Source organism: Ailuropoda melanoleuca, chromosome 12 (genome assembly GCF_002007445.2).
Source record: "Ailuropoda melanoleuca isolate Jingjing chromosome 12, ASM200744v2, whole genome shotgun sequence".
In the NCBI taxonomy this organism is placed as follows: domain Eukaryota; kingdom Metazoa; phylum Chordata; class Mammalia; order Carnivora; family Ursidae; genus Ailuropoda; species Ailuropoda melanoleuca.
In genome coordinates this window covers 52,226,848-52,241,728 of record NC_048229.1, presented here as the reverse complement: position 1 = coordinate 52,241,728, position 14,881 = coordinate 52,226,848, and the positions used below count along the sequence as shown (strand labels likewise).

At 39.7% G+C, this 14,881-nt stretch overlaps 1 protein-coding gene across 3 annotated transcripts in view; it reads right to left on the bottom strand.

Moving 5' to 3' along the window:
- Nucleotides 1–14,881, bottom strand: part of FTO (FTO alpha-ketoglutarate dependent dioxygenase) — a 282,764-nt gene that overhangs the window by 263,938 nt on the left and 3,945 nt on the right. For 2 of the 3 annotated variants that reach the window (XM_034638936.1, XM_034638937.1), the window contains exon 2: nt 8,749–8,826. In XM_034638936.1, coding sequence (XP_034494827.1) covers nt 8,749–8,826 — 78 coding nt within the window. Of the gene's footprint in view, nt 1–8,748; nt 8,827–9,141; nt 9,209–14,881 lie in introns of those variants that run through there. The other variant, XM_019797912.2, reaches the window with a different exon arrangement.

Below are 14,881 nucleotides of genomic sequence, written 5' to 3'. Positions count from 1 at the left end.
GACTGAATCTCCCAGAAGAAGGGCATGGTAGCAGTTTTATTCTCCACTATATCCCCAAGCCCTTGGCTGGCTCAAATATAAGTACTCAAGACTTGCCTCTAAGAGTAAGAGAATAAAAAAAATCTAAGATTGATAGGAAACAGATTAGTGAGGGTCTGGGCCAGGAGTGGGAAAGAAGGCTGACAACTGCAAAGAGGCAGGAGGGATCTTTTGGGGGTCTGGATATACTAAAACTACTGTGGCGACGGTTGTACAACTCTACAAATTTACTCAAAATTACTGAATTGTATAATCTTAAAAGGTGAATTTTATATAAAATTGTACATACACACAGCTCATCAATAAACTGTTTTAATTTAAAAGACTGATACATTTGAACATATAAAATTTTAAACTTCTGCATAAAAAGAACTATAGAATAAAAAGGCAAACACTAACTGGACAAAACTATTTGCAATCTAGATGGCAAAAATGGGTTTAATATTCTTAATAAAGAACCTTTACAAATTTAAATATATGTATATATACGTATACATACATACATATATACATAAATATATATATACACACACATATAATATGTATCAATAGAGAAATTCACACATAAATTAATGGAGAAGACTCTTAAATACAGAAAAAAAATGAACTGCACTGAAGTCAGGAAAAAATATAAATTAACATAATTTGTATTAAATTATATTTAACTTAGTCTGCCTATAAAATTTGCAAAAAATAAAATTTTATCATAGTAATACACACTGCTGGTGAGGCAAAATCAAATATTCTGATAGTCTACAATTAGCAATGCAAATTATTACAACCTTGCTTACAGCCAGTTGGACAAAATTCGCCACAACCTAAATATGCTCATATCTTTCCATCCAGTTATCCTACTTCTAAGAATTTATCATAGGGAAATAATTAGAGAAATGTACCAAGATTATAAGGATATTTGCCATATTGTTCTTTATAATAATTAAAAGCTGAAAACCACCAAAATGCCCAATAGGGGAGTACAGGTAAAATGGTATATTCATGTGATGGAATGCTAAAGTAACATACTTTGGAAAAATTTCTGTACTGTTGTGTGAAAAACGTAAAAAAATTTTATTAAACAAGAAATTAGTAACCAGATATTGAGACAACAGGGTCTCAGCTTAAAAAGGAAACAAATGTATATAGATAAATACAGAAAAGAAAACTGGGGGGGAAATATGGTCACAAGTTTATGGTGTTTATCTACAGGTGGTGAACTTAGACATAATTTTAATTTTCTGTTTTAGACATCTGTGTGTTTTTCAAATTTGCCAAAGTAAATGTAAAATACTTTTTAAATTAGAAAGTCAGGGAAAAGATGTTGCATTCAAAAATTCTTAATTTTCATGACATTTCTTATATTTGCCAGGATATTCTTTTTGATAACCCTGAACTTTCAAAATGTGTCAATATTAACTTCTGGTTCTAATTTAAATCTCATCTGGAATGCTGCTGAATGCTCTAGGAAATTATGATTTTAATACAAAAAATACAAATAATAAGAACTGGCTAATTTGGTCACTATCTCAAAACAGAAAAAAAGATCCAAGAGAAAATCCCCCATCCTAAACGCCCACTCTAATTATTTATCAAGTAATTAGACTAGTGCCTGATACCTTAAAGCACCATGTGGTGTTTCTTTAAAGAGAATTACGAGTAACTCTGGAAAAGAGCTGAACATTAAATAATTGAATATTAATTCATTCTGGCAAGCGAGTAAGTTCCCTTTCCATTTTGGACAGGTACATGTAAAACAGGAGATATCACATAAGAATTTGGAACAGCTGTTGGCAGATTTTCAAATATGTCAGAATTTTTTTTGTTGTTGAATCCCATTAAAGTTTTGCCAAGGGGTATAGAGTCATGCAATTGTATTAATAGTTGTCTGGTCACCTAATATATCTCTTGAGATCTACAGAAGGTTTCATGATCTAAATGATGATTTTAATAAGCGGCTGGAAAGGTATTTTAGATATAAACCACCAACATGCCAGGCCTTTATCAATGGCCGAAACATGTGGAATGCTAGGTTTTCTGGCGAATAAGCTTTATTTTCCACCTATTTTAAGCCATTTTATAAGAGTTCTACTGCTTCTCCTCTCATATCAAGGGATGGTTCTGAAAGAATTTCATCATACGGAGACAGACATGTTGCTAAATGAGTAAGATACCAGTTTTACAGGAGGCTCACCTAAATGAAACCAGTGGAACTCAACCCTCAGTAGAGTGAAATTAAATTTAAAATCTTCAAGTGACTTGGGAAATGTACTTCATTTAAAAAATGTTGTGATGTCAAGGGACTCTATTTCTAATCTGGCTGTTAACAGATTTTGCTGGTAACACTTTGTATTCTGCACTCTATAGAAATGTATACATTATCAGTTATAACATTTTCTATATAGTTTTCATTGTAACATGCTTAAGACTTGGTAGCCATCCCAAGACAAATGGGCTGGACACATCTGGCCCAACCGGCCAACCTGCTGCTGCGTGATGCTGAGCTGTCTCCCAAAGGAGGCTCTCTTCTGAGGTCACTGCATTGGCCCTGCTACAGCTATCACAACTGAGTCTTGGCATAACATGTGGTTTGCTACAAAGTGACCCAGAGATGTTTGTTCGTTCGTTCACTCACTCAATAGTTCTTTTTTTTTTTTTTTTTTAAAGTAGGCTCCATACCCAGCATGGAGCCCAACATGGGGCTTGAACTCATGACCCTGAGATCTAGACCCAAGCTGAAATCAAGAGTCGGACACTTGACCGTCTGAGCCACCCAGGCGCCCCAAACCAGTGGTTCCTTTTTTGTTTGTTTAAAATTTACTGAATATCTGCTTTCTACCAGATACTGTATAAAGTGCCATAAACACAATGATATGAACAAGGTAGCTCCTGTTCTAGCATCTCCTAGTTTAACAGTATAGATAAAAATAAAAACCAGTAGCTAAAGAAAGACTTATCAAAAGGGAAATATGAAAATACTACTGTGGGGGCAGGGAATAAAGAAGCAGGAAGGGAATCTGGGAAATTCTCATTTAATACGTATTTATTGAGCACGTACTATTTGCAAAGCATGAGGTGCTAGGAATATGAAGAGAAGCAAACACTGATATGCTCTCCAGGAGCTCATATTTATATAGATGGTATATAAATACATAGGATATGTGGCTCATAGTATATATAGTATCTTATGAATTCATTATTGACTTATTTATTTAGTAAAACATACAGTCTTTTAGATTGTGATAAGTGCTACGGGAAAAAAGAAATCCAAGTTAAAGGAGGATGAGAATGCCGCGATGAATGTTCCCCTTTCACACAGCCTGGTCAGAGAGGGCCTTTGATAAGGTGACATCTGGGCAGAGGAATGCAAGAAATGAGGAGACAAGCACCACGGATACCTGGGGGGAAAGAGAGTCCCAGGCTAATGGGAACATTAAGTGCAAAGGCCTTGGGGGCAGCAGTGTGCTTGGCTGATGCCCAGACAGCAAGAATGCCAGATGGCAAGAGGACAGGCAGCAGAAGCAGGGAGCGAGCTCTTACTATGCTTTGTGGGTCAACGTAAGGTCCGAGGCTTTTACTCTGGACACGATGGGAAGCTCTCAGAGGGCTCTGACCAAGAAAGTGTAACGAGCTGACTGAGGTTTCAGAAAGGGCACTGCTGCAGGTGCTGTGGGAAAACAGACAGGAGGCTCTGCAACCATCTGGGAAAGAGACGATGGGAGCTCTGGCCACAGCGTATGCGCCGGAGGTGGTGGGAGGTGGCCGGATTTTTAATATTTTCTGAAAGTAAAACACGTGGCATTTCCCAGTACCTTCACAGAAGAGGTCGTATTTCAGCAAGGTCTTCAAGAGTGAGTAGGTGCTCACCAGACACAAAAGGAGATAAGGGTGCTCCACACCCAGGGGATAACAAGCACAAAGGCGTGGAGAAAGGTCACAGCAGGCCCAGGGTGTAGCAAGACACTCTGCCGGGCAAGAGTCTAGGTTGGACTCCACGTGAGGCAACGGGTAGAGATGAGACCAGAGAGGTAGTCTGGGGTCATACAGTCAGTGGCCTTAGAGGACATGTTGAGGAGGGTGAACTCTACCTCACAGGCAAGAGAGACCAAGCAAAATTTATAAAGCAAGGAGTGACAAGTCAGACATATTGAGAAGAACACAATATTGATGGTATTGGAGAGGGCACAAGGAACACCAGGTAGACTAGGAAACTGTGCTGGTCTAAGATGATAAATGAGGGCCTGACCAAAGACTGTGTTGGTGGAGCTGGCAAAGAAGAAACACCCTGAGGGTTTGTGAAGAGGCGGACCTGCCAGGGCCCAGTGCCCAAACGAGGGATTGAAGCACTGGGTGAAGGGGAGGACAGCAAGGACTTCTGATTTGGTGAAGAGCACAAGGAGGATGGCTCCTAGAGAAGAGACTGACAGCAGGATCCGTTAAAATGGATCCTTACCAAAATGTGACTCAGAGCTTGTCCCACTCGCGCTCCAAACCCTCTCACAGCATCTCGTGTCACTCAGAGTCACTGCCAACATGCCCAACACAGACGGCAAGTTCCCATATCATCGGCCATGGCTCTCTGATCTCATCCCTTCTGTTCTCAACTCTCTCACTTCGCTCCGGGTGTGTTGGCCTTGGGTGTTCCTCTTCAGATACACCTCAGGGGCTCTGCTCTTCCCTGTGTCCACAACATTCTTCCTACAAGTATCCACATGGCTTGCTCCCACACCTCCATAAGGGGTTTGTTCAAAAGTCACTATGAGAAGGCCTCCCTGGACCCCCCGAAGTTACAATCCCCCTCCCTACGGTGCCCTCTGACCTCCTTCCTCTCCATACCTGTTTGCCCTTCTGATGTTCATTCTCCGGCTTTCTTTTTATTTCTGCTCCCTGCCCCCCCCTCATATCCCACCTCATAAGAAAATAAACTCAAAGAAGGAGGACTCTTCTCTTGGTTTTCACCACTTCATCTCTAATGCCTAGAACATTACCTGCACAGGGCGGGGAAGCCAAGTATCAGTGTTCAATGAAGTCAGTAATGAATGGCATACGGATCACGTTGGGTTAGATGCCCCTGCAAGACTTGCAAGCAGAGCCCCCAACAGGCAGTTGGAATTGGAGCCCTGGAGGTCAGAGGGAGGACAGGGATCAAGAGAAGTGAGGGACCATGGTGATGAAAGCAGAGCGATCCCAGAAGCACCAAGAGATACAGTAGGATGATACTCAGAGTCCGATCCAGGAGTCAGGCCGCCCGGGCTCAAATCCAGGACTTGACGCTTCTTGCTTATTAAATAAAAGCCTTGAACAAAACTTTAAACCCCTCTGTGCTTCGGTTTTCTCATCTCTAAAACGGGATTTTAAAAAACCCCTGCCTCCGAGGGCTGTGGTAAGGAAGTACACAGTAACTGAAAGGAAGGGGCCGTACTGAAGAGAGAGGTGTTTTCTCAGAATACGAGAGGTAGCACTCATGGATCTGGAAGCCAGGGTTGTTTCTGGGCTATGCAGTTCCTCATTTCCTTGTGCTCTCTGGTGAACCTACAGAACTTCTCTCTACTTTTCTACTTCAGGTTTGTTATTGTTGTTTTATTTCTTTTCTCTCTGTGGTCTTATCAGACGAAACCAAAAAATGTCTCTGAGGGTGTTTTGAATTTGAACACGGTATTTGAGCACTGGGAGGTGCACAACAGAGCAGAAAGAGCAGGGGCCTTCGGAGTCAGATAAATGTGGGCGTGGACTCCACCTGTGCTGCTCACATATGGAGCTTACTCTGGATCTAGAGAGAAATTTCTAGAAGAGGAAGATAATACCTACCTCAAACACTGCAAGCCTGAAGAAGAGCAGTCACTGAATGCACGTTTGTGGCATAAATGCACGAGGGAGTTGTGATGACTGAACGCACACAGTAAGGGTCAACACACACACACTCAACAGGGAAGCAGCAAAAAGTCTTGCTTTTGTGACTGACAGCTGCATTGGCATTCCTGTGGCCAGGGCCTCCTGAAGGGACCCCACATCGGGTCTGAACTTTCTATTATTCATGTCATTAAAAAAGTATTTTCACTTCGTCTTTTAAGAGAATAGATTTCCTTTACTAAGGGTCTGTTGAAGCACTAACCCTATTATAAGGTGCACTTAAAGTGATTAGATATTGGTATTCAGACTTGCTGTGGGTCTTGGAAAGATAAAAGAGCAGCCTTGATAGTTGTTGTTTGCCTTTGAGTTTCCTTTTATGCCCCGGTGTAGGGCTGGCTCTGAGCACAGCGGCTGATAACCTGTGTGTTTAATTCTTCATGTACTACTACCACTTGCACTGTACCAAAGCCAAAAGGCTCAGAAGCTGCTTTACAACAGTGTGTGCAATCATGTACCAGACGGCTTCTGTCGATAAAAACAGTAATAAGGATTTAAGAACTGATCGTGCTTTGTGGGTTTATTTGTTTTGAGGGTTTTTTGGATAATTACTTTATAATTATTTTTTTGGATAATTATTTTGTTCATTTAAGACAATTTGGAAAACTAGAAAAGCTCAAAAGAGAAAACCTTACCACGCTGGCATATGACATTTCTGTACATAACCTGAAAACCTTTCCCGAATCTACCCCCCTGGGAGGAATGTATGTGTATAAAAACAAAATTAAAAGCATACTAAACATTATTTTATAACTTGTTTTTTAAATTAACTAATGCATGCATTAATTCACTCATCCATCCAAGCAAATTAATTAAACACCTACTAGGTGCCAGGTGTTATACAAAGCACAGAGGATGGGGGAGACAAGCATAAAAATAAAACCACGGAGCTAATAAAGGTACAAATAAAGTACTACAGGTGCATACAAGAGGAAGCAGAGACAAGCCTCTGTGCTGCGGAGGTGTCAGGGAACCCCCTCCAAGAGATGACACGTTGCTAACAGATAACAGAAGTTCACCAAGGAAGGGAGGAGGCAGGGCAGTGGAGGATGTAGCAAGAAGGCCCAAAACATGAGACTGCCCAGCTAGTCTGAGGTCCTGCCAAAGTCCAGAGTAGGTAAGAACATGAAAGACTTGGGGAGATAAGACTAGAAAGGCAAGAGTCAGGCAATGAGCAGCCACTGCAGGGTCTGAGGCAGGGGGTTGACAGGCTCAGATTTATGTCTTGGTTAGAAAATGTGCTATAGCTCTAAGGATTAAGAAAGAGGGACAAAGAGGAGAAACTAGAGCAATCCATAAAAGGACTGATCTGGTGAAAGACAGTGAAGATCTAATGAGAATGGAGATGACAGATAATGTCCTGGAACTGAGAGTGGAAAGTCAAGGGACCTGGATGTTAGATGGTAACCATCTTCTTTCCTGTCTCCCTTCCGCAGCTACTGAGAATCAGCCATACACAAGTGCATGCTACGTACTGGAGAAACGAAGATAACGGGGCCCAATTCTTACCCCAAAAGCTGACATTCTGGCAGGAAAGAACAGATGAACATGGACTATTAGTACCTGCCCAACATGCCTTCCCCTCCTTCTTTGGGAAGAGGACTCCAATTTCCCTCTGGGGAAACCATCCATCTCCAACTCACAGGCCATGCAGTTTGAGTGGAAGTGGTCATATTTGAACCCAACTCCGTGAGTGGGTACATGAACGAGGCTGGACACACGGGAGCATCTCATGCCCCTGAACACCATAACTGGTTCAGGAACAGGCCCAGGACTCAAACCAGGCCAAAAAGACCACTCCCAGGGAAATCAGATGGAACCAGAAAAAAAGAAATGGCTACCTTCTTCTAAGGTCCCATGTGCTTAAGACCATATACCCCCTGGGCTGTCAGACTCCTCCTACATATGCTAGCAGGTCAGAGCCTAGCCAGCATAAAGTCACACAGAGGAGAGCCAAACCATGACACACACAAAAGCAGGGATCAGATGACACCTTTTGAGAAGCTGGATTCAGTCATGTGCTCCTACACATCTAAGTTAAGAAAGTCAATAAATTCCCCTTTTGCTACAATGAGTCTGTTGCGGTGTTTATCACTTGTAATTGAAAGAGTACAGGGAGGGGCGCCTGGGTGGCACAGCGGTTAAGCGTCTGCCTTCGGCTCAGGGCGTGATCCCGGCGTTATGGGATCGCCCCACGTCAGGCTCCTCTGCTATGAGCCTGCCTCTTCCTCTCCCACTCCCCCTGCTTGTGTTCCCTCTCTCGCTGGCTGTCTCTATCTCTGTCGAATAAATAAATAAAATCTTTAAAAAAAAAAAAAAAAAAAAAAAAAAAAAAAGAAAGAGTACAGGGAAAGAGACACAGAATCCCATAACTGCAATACAATGTGATAAGCAGGATAGAGGTATTTATAAGGTGCAAGTAGCACAGAACAGAGTGTGGTCGAGTCGACTTTTAGGTAAAGTAAGTCAAGGAAACTTTCACAAAGAAGGTGATGTGTTAAGAGAAGTCTTGAAGAACTAGCCATCTGGCAACAAGGTAAGGGGCAAAAGGATATTCTATGCAGAAGAAACAGAAGGAGCAGAGGCAAGGAAATAGAAGCAAGCATGGAATGCTGGGGGACAAAGAAAGCAGTCCACTGTGCAAAGCCCTAGGTTCACAGCAGAAAGCAGACTGGGAAGGAGCCGGGATGTTCTGGGAGTCACTAGATGACCAAATCATACCATTTCACTTTAACCTCTCCAGACCACAGCTGCTTCTTAGATCAGAACAAATCAATACCAATTGATAAAAATATGAAAAGATCTTACCTGCTGATAGAATTCATCATCCTTGGGGGTCAGATAAGGGAGCCAAGTATCTTCAAGCTCTTCAAGAAGCCTCAGTTTCTGTTTAGAAATAATAATGATTACAGGTGACTGAGTATAAAGTGATCAGAATATAAGACAACCCCTTACTTTTCCAGTAAGACAATACCAAGAAAAACTTAGCCAACCTGAATGTAGAAATTTTTAGAGATAGAAATTGGCCAACGTCTATTACAAAATGTATTAATTTCATTACATACATTTAAATTACACATTGCATAAAGCATTAATTTAGAAATAATGATTTTATTCACTCTCATAGTCCATGAAACAATTTGATTCACCAATCCTGACATGTTTCTTTAACACCAGGGTCTTTTTCATCACTAGAATCACCTTTTGAGACACCCTATACAGTCTTCCAGAGCACATCTTCCTGTCTGTATAATCTGCTTGAGACACAGCGGCTTCTGAATCCTTCTATCACACGAACACTGGAAATAGCAAATCAAACCACAGTATCCATTTACAGGATGTCAGGATATTTGGAAGATTTATTCAGCCTATAAACATTTATTTGATGTAGTATCCACTTATGTATTACTTTTTTAAAGTGATCTTTCATTTCTAGAATAAGTACTAAATCTGAGTTAAGCACCTTCACTTCTTTTCTTTTCCAATTTTATGAAGAAACATTTTTAAGCATCCACAGCTAGCACTGTCTGAGGCCATTTCTCTGTCCTCCCAAACAGCACCATGCTGTCCAAACAAAGTAACTAAGAGAGGACCCCATATTATAAAGTATTTCATAAAGAACTGAATACATATAAGGTGACGTCCTCCTCTGAGGGATTTTTTTTCAAAGACTACCTAACGTATATGGGGTGTGTGTGTGAGAGAGAGAGCAACAGACAGAGAGAGACACAGAGAGAAAGAGCCCACATGGCATATAAATGGCATTATGTGTGTGTGTGTGTGTGTATAGATACACACTCACATAGGAATTACCTATATACTACAGAAAATTTCTCAAAGGAAAAAAAAACAGGAATGGCAGAAACAATTGATTTTCAAATAAAACTACAATAAGATGCATATTCAGGCTATTATCAGCACCTTTGTAAGAACTACAAAATAGTATGCCTTGCTCTGGGTCATTGCAGCCCTATTCCATGGGGCATGGCTTGATGAACACAAACTGTGTTTATTTAGCCCCCACCTGCTGCAAAGGACACTGTCTTATGCAGTCAACAACCTGCTCAACCAGACATAGGGACCTATCACTTTCCCCTACCCCAAGAAAGCAGCTTTCTTTCATAGACCCATCCCACAGTAGTCCAGAGAAAACACCCTTTGGGCAGAACTTAAATCTTTCTGTATCTTTTTGCAAATTATCCAAGGTAAATAAAGAAAAAAGGAATAGAAACATAGCAACTGGTTGATCTAAGAGAGGCAAAACACTCAAGTTTACTCATACAAAATTCTGGTCTACTTATTTAGTGAAAGCTTTCTGCTTGGACTCTAGGTATTTTCTCATCTACAATGGTAAAACTGGCTTACCCGTTACTATGAACAGTTTTCCTTTTTGAAGAACCTAGAATACTAACACAAACCATTAGTTTAGATAAATCATTGGTGAAGTGGCTTATCTGTTTTCAACATTAGCCATTATTTGGGGCATAGAAAAAACTAATGATATTTCCATGCATATAACTTACACATTTATGCACTTCATCACAAATTTAATCCAAATCTATATCTCAATTGTCACTTCAACTTCAGGAAAGCCCGCATTTTCCCATGAACCTTTTACCAGTCATTTTTACAGACAGAATACTTAAATGTCTCCCCCCAAAATTTAACCCGTTGTTAAATCCTTGAATAATTCAAACGCACATGAAAACCAAAACTTGAAATGGCTCTGCCTTATAAATGCCACCTTAAAATGAATAAACAAATAAATACCACCTGAAGATCTCCTCAGGCAAGTCTATAAAGCTAACCTGTGTATAAGAAGGAGCACAAAGGTCAACACCTCTAAGGAATTAAATACTCTACTTTAATGAGATTAAACAGCAGTAGACCTGTCCCATTGATCAACAGGCATCAATGGAGCCTGAAATTCTATTTATAATTAATACTTTACCTACATCATTATAAAAACCACCACTTCCCAGATCAGTTGAAGTCCAGTGTATCAGACAGGTATAAAACATTAGAACTTGGAAGGCTGTATCAAAGGGATAAAATTCTACAGGAATGTTCCTACTACAGAGCAAGGAGAATACAAATGGTCTCTTTCCACTGGAAATTTTAATTTTGATACTGTGAGCATCAGTATATCCATATGGCAGGAAAGAATGCAGATCCAGAAACCGCTCCACTTAAGACCACACATCTGTAATCTGTTCTGTGTATCAACATTCACAGCCTACAATTTTACCAATTAGCTAATAGATCAATTATAAACAATAATATTTATGAACTTAAAAAGAAGTTTGGGTCATCTCTACCTCGGTGAAATCAATCAGGAATTAATATTAAACTGGTAGTTCATGACCTTCCCATATTTCTTAAAAATTAAAATTGTTTTTAAAAAAAGGCAAAGTCACTCTGAGCATGACTATGGAGAAAAAAATCCTCTCATACTCAAGAGCGCAAATTAGTACAATACCAACGGACAGCAATTGACAATTCCTATAAAAATTTAAATGCATTTGCCCATTGACTCAGAAATCCTATTTCTGAAGATTTTTTCTATGGATATACTTGCACCATGTTCAGAAGAATGTATTACACGTTTACCCACTGGATCATTATTTGTAGAACAAAAGCTTGGAAACATACTAAAACCACTTAATTGTATGCTCTGAAAGAATGAGTATTTTGGCATGTAAATTTTATCTCAACTAAACAAAAAGATTAGAAACAATGCAAGTGTCCATCCATAGGGAATGGTTAGATAACCCACGGTACATCCACACAATGAGATAAAATGCAACAGTAAACAAGAATGAGGAAGATTCCCTGTTAGTGAAATAAAAAGCTCTCCAGAATATCTCAGGAGGTCAAAGGCAAGGGACAAAATATCTGCTTATATGTGCATACAAAAACATCAAGGATATATGACAAACAATTCACGCAGTTACCTATCAGGTAGAGGTGGGAAATGACTAGAAGGGGGACATGGGTGAAACAAGGCTATTCCAGACGAGATCGGGTGCATTCAGGGTGGTATGGCCGTAGAAGGCTATTCCAAACATTCCAGGTGTACTGTTTTCATTTCTGAACTATGTAAACATACTGCCTATTCAACACACTACCTATTTAACTCAAACATATTACCTACTAATTCTTAATGTAAAATTCAGTATAACACTGCAGACGCCATGATTTCTTACTTTGTTTTAGAAAATGTATATTTTTGTAATATGCAATAAAGTATATTGGGGGAAACTATCATAGACCAGCACACTAAAGAGTGAAGGGGGAAAAAACCCAGCTCTGACAATTTCTTTTGTGTCAAGTGCCAACTAGTCGGTAAACACACACAACATTAAAATGCACTCTGGAGTGGAGGTAGAAAGCACTCCTGTTTGATTGTCAGATCTGGCTAACTGCTGCTCCTTGGCCTGCTGTACAGATAAATGCACACAGCTGGGCCCTACCGCACACTGCTCAGCTCGCATACTTCTTTGCTGTCACACGGGTGTCAAATACATCAGGCAGCTCACAAATGCCGCACAGAAGCCAGAGAGTGCAAAACCCAAGCTTCCCCAGCTGGTAGGAGGAACACATGAAGACCCTTCCACGAGGACTACGCCCCTTTCCAGAGCTCTAGCAAGGAAAGAAAACATACACACAAGACCTTAAGAGAAACACACTGCAACTCAAAACCATAAGGGTTCAAAGTTAGAGATTGAACTTTAACCCTAAGCCTCTGACTTGCTGTGAAAAGTTAAGCTCTAACTGAGCTTGCGAATCTTGTCAAAGAGAGACATGGTTTGAGAATCATACAGTTATTATATTAAAAAGATTAACTGGATTATGACTCATAATAGGAGGGGGTATCTCACCTACAAATAAAATACATTTTCTTCAGTCTCATCAGATTATGTGGCTAACTACTCTTATTCTTTATCCATTTTTCATTTTCCACATAATTTTTTAACCTATGAATCACATTTTGTCGGGTTCAATAAAAAATTAATTTTGTTCTCTGATTCTTTTTAAAATACAATCACAAATAAAGGCTTATGAATGTTTAGTGTAAAAACAATCACCAGATCTTCTGAGGGTTTCAAATAGTAAGTGGGAAAATTGACCTAGCCTTTAAGCAGGGCGTTGAGTGAGTAAGTAAAAACTCCCTGAGGAAGACACATCAAAATTAATGCCACAAAGATGAGTAAAAAAAAAAAAAAAAAAAAAAAAAAAAAAAAAAAAAAGCTAAGCCAGAAGTATAAATAAATATTTCATATACACACATGCCATATTTGTTTTAAATGAAAGGGGAAAAAAAGTACTTCAACCTTTTCAAGAAACTCAGTATTCACTTTCCTATGCTCACTGAAAATAATGGCATGGTGAAGATAAACAGAATTGGGAGGAAGGAGTAGAATTTGAGTCCAGACTCATCACTTCCCACATGTGGTACACCCAAATCGACCTCTCCCGATTTCAGAAATAAAATCAGTTACATATATTAGTGAATTTTACAAATGACAGCCTATGCAGATAACAGGGAAATGGCATTCAAATAGGGGATGGGGCCTGCATAACAAAACATGAGTTAAGAAGCCGAAAGTTAGTTCTAATACCAGTTCTACCCATCTAGATATACAATTTGGAACTAGTCTCTTAACTCCATGTGAGGTGTAAATGAACCCCTCAGTACACTTTGGCAACCACTTATTTACTCCCTTATTCTAGGAAATGAGTTTTTTTTTTTTTTTTTTTTTTTTTAAAGATTTTATTTATTTATTTGACAGAGATAGAGACAGCCAGCGAGAGAGGGAACACAGGCAGGAGGAGTGGCAGAGGAAGAAGCAGGCTCACAGCAGAGGAGCCTGACATGGGGCTCGATCCCATAACGCCGGGATCACGCCCTGAGCCGAAGGCAGACGCTTAACCGCTGTGCCACCCAGGCGCCCCTAGGAAATGAGTTTTATTTAGTAGCTATGAATTATCTATAAAAGAATCTATCCCATCAAATTATACTTTATGCCTTAAATTAATGCTACATGAGAAATTCAGATATTAATTTACCTGGGTGAACTGCAGCAGAAACATGTAAAAGCTCTTAATAAAATTTTACATATATATAAAACACCTCAATTAGCTACACTGGTGATAAAAATAAAAATTACTGTAAAATTTTAGAACAGAAGTAGAAACAAAAGTCCATCTAGAGATATAAGGTGAATGGCAAGAGATTACGTGGCTGGTCATGAGAAAAATCACAACCCATATTCTCATTTCCCAAGTACGAGGTCATTTCCACTATACTTCACCACACCAACTCAGAGGCAACAGAAAATTTTATCTTTTAACAACTGTTCAATTTTTAACTTAAAAAGAACACATAAATACAAAAATCTTAAATGATTTTAATTAAAAGCAATCTTTTTTTTTTTTTTACTTTAAATGATTTTTTATTATATTATGTTAGTCACCTTACAGTAGTACATCTCCGGGTTCCGATATAAAAAGCAATCTTATTTTTTAAATTTAAAACAAATGCTTACACCACTAATTTTGGACACCCAAGTCTTGGCTGCTTTGGTAGCTCTATAGCGCTTTCAAGAAATTCCTTTAAGACATTAACTAGCATTCCTTATTGTTTCCAATAATGGGAGCCGATGCTGTTGTAGACCAAAAATTCAGCCAGAATAAATAATCTCATAATCCACAAAACATCAGAAGAAATTCTCGGGAGGATTTTGCCACTGTAGTAACACGAAAGTGACCCTATAAAAAATATTATATCAAGACTAAAAGAATCAGGGGCACCTGGGTGGCTCAGTCAGTTAACATATGCCTTCAACTCATGTCATGATCCCAGGGCCCGGGATCAAGCTCCGCATCTGGTTCCCTGCTTAGCCTGCCCCTTCCCCTGCTCATGCTCGCTCACACTCTC